Source organism: Vitis vinifera, chromosome 4, assembly GCF_030704535.1.
Source record: "Vitis vinifera cultivar Pinot Noir 40024 chromosome 4, ASM3070453v1".
NCBI classification, from domain to species: domain Eukaryota; kingdom Viridiplantae; phylum Streptophyta; class Magnoliopsida; order Vitales; family Vitaceae; genus Vitis; species Vitis vinifera.
In genome coordinates this window covers 2,403,518-2,410,958 of record NC_081808.1, presented here as the reverse complement: position 1 = coordinate 2,410,958, position 7,441 = coordinate 2,403,518, and the positions used below count along the sequence as shown (strand labels likewise).

The 7,441-nt window shown below is 38.4% G+C and overlaps 2 protein-coding genes across 3 annotated transcripts; one reads left to right on the top strand and one right to left on the bottom strand.

Moving 5' to 3' along the window:
- The first annotated feature begins 1,334 nt into the window (after positions 1–1,334).
- Positions 1,335–2,706, top strand: LOC100252547 (ferritin-like catalase Nec2). Its single transcript, XM_002283281.5, has 3 exons — positions 1,335–1,747; positions 1,845–2,070; positions 2,183–2,706. Exons 1-3 carry the CDS (start codon positions 1,404–1,406, stop codon positions 2,558–2,560), a joined length of 948 nt encoding a protein of 315 aa, XP_002283317.1. The 5' UTR covers positions 1,335–1,403; the 3' UTR covers positions 2,561–2,706.
- Positions 2,184–7,441, bottom strand: LOC100250706 (U-box domain-containing protein 52). Of its 2 annotated transcripts, none has more exons than XM_019219673.2 (10): positions 6,952–7,441; positions 6,351–6,430; positions 6,072–6,193; positions 5,749–5,963; positions 5,613–5,673; positions 5,185–5,491; positions 4,855–4,956; positions 4,353–4,781; positions 3,374–4,132; positions 2,184–3,246 (listed from the first exon to the last, which is right to left on the bottom strand). In XM_019219673.2, the coding sequence occupies exons 1-10, from the start codon at positions 7,136–7,138 to the stop codon at positions 3,142–3,144; spliced, it is 2,367 nt and encodes a 788-aa protein (XP_019075218.1). In that variant the 5' UTR covers positions 7,139–7,441; the 3' UTR covers positions 2,184–3,141. The 2 variants fall into 2 exon arrangements, with proteins under 2 accessions (XP_019075218.1, XP_019075219.1); XM_019219674.2 differs by having other exon boundaries at positions 5,613–5,670; positions 6,952–7,440.

The following is a 7,441-nucleotide window of genomic DNA, read 5'->3' as shown; positions in this document are numbered from 1 at the left end:
AGACGTTGTTGATAGCGATTCAACAACAGCAGAGCCAAAGTCTTGATGCTGATAGTTGAGTGTTTAAAAGTTGAACAACTTAGCCAAAGACTTTTGCTAAGGGAGGATCCAAGGAAAATATTATATCATAGTTATCATTAAGGTAATTAATGATATTTTATATTATTATTAACAAATTAAATAATTTTAAATATTAATTATGAAAATGTATCGAATTAAACAACCTTAGAATTAAGAACACTTAAAAAAGAGTTTTAGATTTTATATATATAAAAAAATTATCAAGAATATTTAAAGGAAATTTTCGAAGGAATTAAAAATAGAAAGAAAAGTCATTAGAAAATTTCAATATATTTAATCATTTCGTAGCAAAACCCTTTAAAAATATTTTAAAGAATTCAATAATTTATGTTATAGATATGTTTTAAATGAAAGAGGTGTTCCCCTTTTAAGTCTCATTGTTTTACAATTTGATCTCATTTATTTATACCTTAACTCATTTTTTATACTTACGTTCAAAAACCTAGATTTTTTTATATACTTTCAAAAGTGGAGATTAGGATTTCCATTGATACCAAATCAATACCTTGATTTTTTTTCCCTTTTTTAAATAACTAAATATGAGATAGTTGAAAGTGAAGTTTTTTTTTTTCATATAATAAATCACTAAAATACTAGTAGTTTAATGGTTAGATTTTGATGAATTTATATTATATTCTTACTTCCAAGTAATCCACTATCACGGTAGCCCTGTTAATATAGGTAAATACTAGAAAGTATGGTCTTAGTACTTATTATATCTTAAATTTACTTAGTATTGGTTATTATGGGATGGTTTACCTTGAAGTTTATGGACCACCTTCGAGGCATGGGTTTCCATGGATAATCCTAAAGACTTGGTCATAAAAGGTTCCTCAATTATAATAATAATTTAAAAAAAAATCTTACTTCCAAAAAAAAATATAAATAGTTAATAATAACTAAATAAATATTATTTTTTTATGATTTAGTTAAACCAACCATAAAAAATAAGTATAAAAAGGAAAAATAAGTATGAATAATATTAAATAAGATTTTTTATTTATTTTGGTTTAATCTTAATATATTATTAGTAATTAATGGTAAATATTATGTTTTTGGTAATATTATTTAGTCACCATTATTTTTTATTTTAAAAAATTTTTAAATTAAATTTATATTTTTTTTTAGAGGGACAAATTTTCCATTTTGGTTTTTTTTTTTCTTTTTTTTCTTTTTTTTTTTGGAAAATTGAGGGGGGCCGTGAGCCTTGGCTGGCTCCGCCAGTGACTATAAATCACCTTAACTTCCAAAGACTCACTTCGAGCTACCTCTTATCTGTATTGAGCTTGCGGTTCTACTTCTCTCTTTTTCAACAACTCACAATGGTTGTTACCTTCCCCACCTCCCTAGTTCTGTTAATTTTCATGGTGTCTTGCAGCGTCAATATTTTCATGGCTGACTCTGAACCTGTGTGCCAGCCCGCATACCCCGCTCATGCAATTGCGGTAGATGAAGGAGATGTGAACTTGCTGCAATTTGCTGAGAACCTTGAGCACTTAGAGGCTGATTATTTCTTATGGGGTGCACTGGGATATGGCCTGGATGAGGTGGCTCCCCAGTTAGTGATGGGGGGCCCTCCTCCCATTGGAGCTAAGAAAGCTAAACTTGATAACCTTACACTCAACATTATCACAGAGTTTGCCTATGAAGAAGTTGCTCATCTCAGGTTTTTTTTATATGTATCCCAATTCTGTTTAATAAAATCTTGTTTTTAGTTTGTGGGTGTTCATTCATGAGACTCTGTTTGATTTGATCATCTGAAGGATCCTCAAAAGAACTGTCGGTGGGTTCCCAAGGCCTCTGATGGACTTAAGTGCTGGTAACTTTGCAAAACTGATTGATTCAGCATTTGGATATGCCCTTGTCCCTCCCTTCGACCCCTACCATGACAGCCTCAGTTACATGATATCTTGTTATGTGCTCCCCTACATGGGACTCGTAGCGTACGTAGGCACGAACCCACTTCTCATAGGCTATTATTCAAAGAGAGTAAGATCATACATATATCCTGTAATCAATTTTTGTCTTCCTTGTGATATTTCTTGTAGGCAGGCACACATCACTCACTGCTTTGCTCATTAGATTTTGTATCCTTGCCCAGCTCTTGGCAGGACTATTAGGTGTTGAATCTGGCCAAGATGCTGTTATTCGGACGTATTTGTATGAGCGAGCTAAAGAACAAGTACATCCATACAAGCATACAGTTGCTGAATTCACAGCACGCATTTCAGAGTTGAGGAACCGGTTAGGAAAGTGTGGTATCAAAGATGAAGGCATCATAGTCCCAAAAGAGCTAGGAGCTGAGAACCGGACCACGACTAATGTCTTGTCATCAGATGCTGATTCCATCTCTTACATGAGGACTCCAGCAGAAGTACTAAGGATTGTGTATAGCACTGGGGATGAGCACATTCCTGGGGGGTTCTACCCAAAAGGGGGAAATGGGAAGATAGCAAGGGGATTTCTCAAAAAGCCTTAGGGCATCATTCAGTATTTTCTACTCTTAACTGTTCTATGGTGTTGTTGTTGCTGATAAAATTATGTAATCCATGTGGCTGTATCACCTGTCAGTTATTATTACTACTAATAAAGCAATAAATGCCATGATCAAGTCTTAAGCTCCAATGCCTCGTGCTAATTAGGAAGCCCTTAACAAAACTAGTTTGGCTTTCAGGACTCTTGGTTCAGGAGGGTAATGTTTTCAAATGATGAATACTACAACAACCATCTGGTGATTACATTTTACATTCTTATAGATCATTGTACAAACAGCAAGCTCTTTACATGAAAAGAAACATTCAGGTTATCGAGAGAGGCAAGGTAATACTTCCGAGTAAACATAGAAATATACGCTATTTGGTAGCCTTCTTCCTGGCATACTCATCTTATTTGTCTGCAGGGAAAGAAAGAAATGATAGTTCAAAAAGGTCACCTAACTATTGAAAAAGGAAAAGGATAAAACAACAAATGCATGCATGGGAACTTCTACGCCTCCTCTGGATTCTTTGTACAGGATGGGAATGAATTTGAGTCTTGGAGACCAGAAAAAATGTGTCTCTATCACAACCTGTTTCCTGACCTTCCAGAAAAATATGAGGTTGATCGGCTCTTGGAGCTAGCTTCAGAGTATCCACGCTGTCCATGCAGAGGATCACTTGCGACATCCTGCAAAATTCACATGAAATTTTCTTAGGCCTTGCAAGCTTATCAGTATGGCAGATTTTTTACGAAGTTAGTAGACTGTTAGTAGTATCTGATTTATTGATGTTTGTTGTAATGTACATGAATTTACCCGACGGAAGGAAACTTGGCTGTGGTTGGTAGAGTGGTACTGACTGCCACCCATCATAGTTGGGTCCAAATGTTCCTCTGAAAGCTCTCTCAATCTGTTGAGTTCTGGTAACACAGCCTTGCCAAGATCAGGTCTGTCTTTCCGCCTTAGTTCTGCACACTGGAGGGCTATCTTGGCGAAGCTCAATGCCTCTTCAAGTGGCCAATCAGGCACAACTGGATCCAGCATCTCTTCAAATGTATCTTTTTCAATAGCTCTTTCAACAAGGTGAGTCAACCCCATTGGTGGCTTGGCTGTTATTATCTGTAGAAGCATGATGCCAAGGGAGTAGACATCAGATTTTATGCCCAGCATGCCTGTTTGCTGATACTCTGGATCTATATAGCAGAAAGTCCCAGCTGTTGATGTCATCCGATACTGGGTCACATTGTCAGCTACAGATGGGGGAACCAGCCTGGCCAACCCAACGTCACTAATCTTGCTTACGTAGTTGCGGTCCAGCAGGATGTTGGCTGGTTTTAGGTCACGGTGCACTAGTGGCTCTGGTTTAGTCTGGTGGAGGAACAACAGTCCAGTGCCAATTTCAGCTGCAATTCGGAACCTCAGCTGCCAAGACAGAGGTGGAGAGTCTCCTCGCCTGAAAAGCCGGTCTTCTAAGCTCCCATTAGCCATGTACTCATAGACCAAGCATCCATACTCTGGGCAGGCTCCCAGGAGGAGAACCATGTTAGGATGGCGTATGCAGCTGAGAACTTCAACCTGCAAGCAGAAAGAAACATATATACAGCCTTGCTAATTCTGAAACAGTTCTAGTAAGAAGCTCAGTTTGCTGTTCAGAATCAAATTCATAGCTTGGAATCAAGGGTGGTGTCACATAGTTTGAAATTTGTTTCCTTTTTAGTTCTGAAACATGTACAAAAAACCAATGTATGAATGATAATTTGATTAAGTAAATGAATGTGTTTCCAAAATCGCATACCTCCTGCTGGAACTGTGACCTTCCTTGAGCGGCATCTGGTCGAAGAACCTTAATTGCAACTTGTGTATGGTCCAGATTACACTTGTATACTGGCCCATAACCCCCTTCTCCAATCTTGCGAGATTCTGAGAAGAATTCTGTTGCAGATTCGATCTCCTCAATTGTATACTTCCTGTACCTGACATCGGTTTGTGCCAGGGAATCCAGGACCTTTTTCTTCTCTTCTGCTTCTTTAATTGCTTTCATTTCTGCATTGATTCTCTTTTGTGCTTCCAGTTCTGCAATCCTCTGAGCTGCTTCAGCATGCTCAATGGCTGCCCTGGACTTAGCTTTTTCCCTTTCTGCAATTGCCAATGCAGCTTCTTCAGCAAGTCGCGCCTCTTCTAACCTCTGTTCTTCTTCTAGTTTCCAGCGCTGAAGCTCCCTCGCCTGTAATGAAAGATCTCCTCAGAACTTCCTGCACTGGTATGAAGGAAAAGAAAGCAAATGGTATTTCATGTACCTTCTGTTTCGCTGAGAGTGCTTCTTTGCAGGCTGTACTGTACATATCCATTGTCTGCTTGAGCTCCAGCTTTAGCCTCCTCATTTCAGCTTCCACATCTTCCTGTTAGTTTCATTACTTTATCATACTTGGTCCCTCCAAAAGTTGATAAATCCCCATAGAAAAATCTTCTCAATTGTAATGGAATTTAGCGATCAATTCATTAAAGTAAATAAAAAGTCTATTCATCAACCAAACAAGATAGTATGTGATGAACATAAACATCTTCCATGGATGGATAAAATATGCTTCTTGGATTATTTGCCTAGTTAAATGATTCCATGTCCTTACCGCCGACTGCGATGACCATGACGTCCTATCATTTTCCTGGGAAATTGCTAAGAATTCAGGTGGAGAACCAATTTCCATTGATTTTCTTCCCATTTGTGATGACTCAAAGGTTTGGTTATCCATGTCAGAACTGTTTGAGAGCCGTGGGTTGCTCCTGATTATGTCAATGTTGCTGTCATAAAATGGAGGAAACATGCGGTCAGTGCTTGGCCTACCAGAGCTGACAAAGGATATATCCGAATCCGGTAATGAAATTTCCCCATATGATCTGCCATTTGGGCCTCTTGCTCCTCTAGTGAATGGTGACCTGCCCCCACAAAGATTTTAAGTTGGTCATTTCAGAAAGTCCATAAAGCATTCTCCCAAAATCTGTTTCTAAATTGAAGTCTTCCCCATTCATTTTCCTCTAAATGTATAGTGTGACTTACTTGATGTGTTCGAAATCATCATGTGAGCTGCGTGGTGGTTCCACAGGTGGCTTTTCAACTGCTGATATAGGATCATCACTTATTGCTCATTTCCATAAGAGTTCAAAAAAGAAACAGATACTTCAGGTAAACCAACCTCTTGAACTAGGAGCATGGGGAATAGGCAAATCTGATGGATCCGGTCTGATGCTCCCTTGGTTCATAATTTGGTTACGCAGAGGGGATATGGCTGGGGCTGCACGGGAGGCAGATCGTGTGGATGAAATCTTCCCTTTGGATATGACATATACAGTACAAAAATCTGGTGCCCCTTTTGTTATACTTCCAGGGATGTCAATTGCCTTGAATCTTCTGTAGATGAAGGTTTCTGAGGTTAAGAAATTTCAAGACTAATGCAATGTGATAACACATTTGGAAATCATTTTAAGGCAAATACAGGTGACTGAAGGACACACACACCTGAGAAAGCCACCTTTTGCAGGGGCACCAACAACCAAAACCTCAATTGCTGAATGAGAAACATATTCAATCAATGCTTTCACTACATCAGTATCTTCTAGTATCACATCTTTGCATTGTATCTGATGTCGGATTTTTCACATTGAAAAACAGAAAGCATGTTAGCAGATGAACACATATCCAATGCTTAGTATAAGATTTATGTTTCCTCAGCATAGTAGCAGTTGGTTCAATACATTTTTTTTATAAGAATTAGAAGTTTGGGTTACCAAAGCTTACATCTTTTCTGGTGCAAAAACACCGAAATGGAAGGAACAACTCCTTGGTATAGTGATCAAGTTTGGCCACCTCATCACCGGCTGCAGGGCAAAAGCAGAATGGAAGTCAGTTGTTTGACAAGCTAATACAAGACCTGGCTGTGAATGTAAGCTAGTAAACTAGAAAGGAGATGGATAACATTAGTGAGAAGAAATCAAATCTTAGGAAAAAGTTACAAGGCTTGTGCTGAAAATGATTTGAGGACTGGATATGAAAATGGGAAAGTTCCCCACAAGCCCTGAGTTGCTTCAATTAGCAGTTCTGCATATGGGTTTAAGCTGTGTGACATGATGTTTGTAAGATAGGATAAGCATTGAACCCCAAAAAATGTGGTCATGGGCAATACATTTTTTTTGAAAGAAGAAGCCACTCCATGAACAAAAATGGGTAAAACATGCCTGAATGACTACTGCCAGATTTCTTAGAGTAAGAATTCAGAGCATTAAGAAACACCAGAATTCTAACCCTGATCCTAACCCCAAAGATATTACATGATCATAATATACCTAGTGGTTAGACACGGTTAGAGATGAATTTATGAATGAAGGAGAGAAAGAGATACTTGGATAAGAATGACTATGACTTTGTTTGAGTTTGACATGGATGAGAACAACAGTCTGGCCTCTGTTGAGGATATTATCAATAGCCCATTTGAGAGCCGATTGGCTCCCTTTGTCCTTGTCTATTGCCACTGCTACCAAAGGATTTCCTCCTTCCTTCTTTTCTGTATTTCCTCTACCCAGCCACATTTCTCTTGGACTCTCTCTCTTTCAACTCTCTTCCTTTCAAGAAAACAAGCACAACCCAGAATTCACCAACTCTCTGAATCATCAACTGCCAACAAATGCCACCTTTTCTCTCTCTGGAATCTCAACAAAATACACATGCCCCAGTTTCTTTTCTCATTTCCTCGTCTCCCAAAGAGACAAAGAAGCCACCCACATTTCTTTTTCTATTTTATTTTCTTTCTTTCTTTTTGTTCTTCAGTTTCTGTGTTTTTTGTCTAACAAAGAAAAAAGAACCACCCCACACCATACCCATCTCTCCCTAAA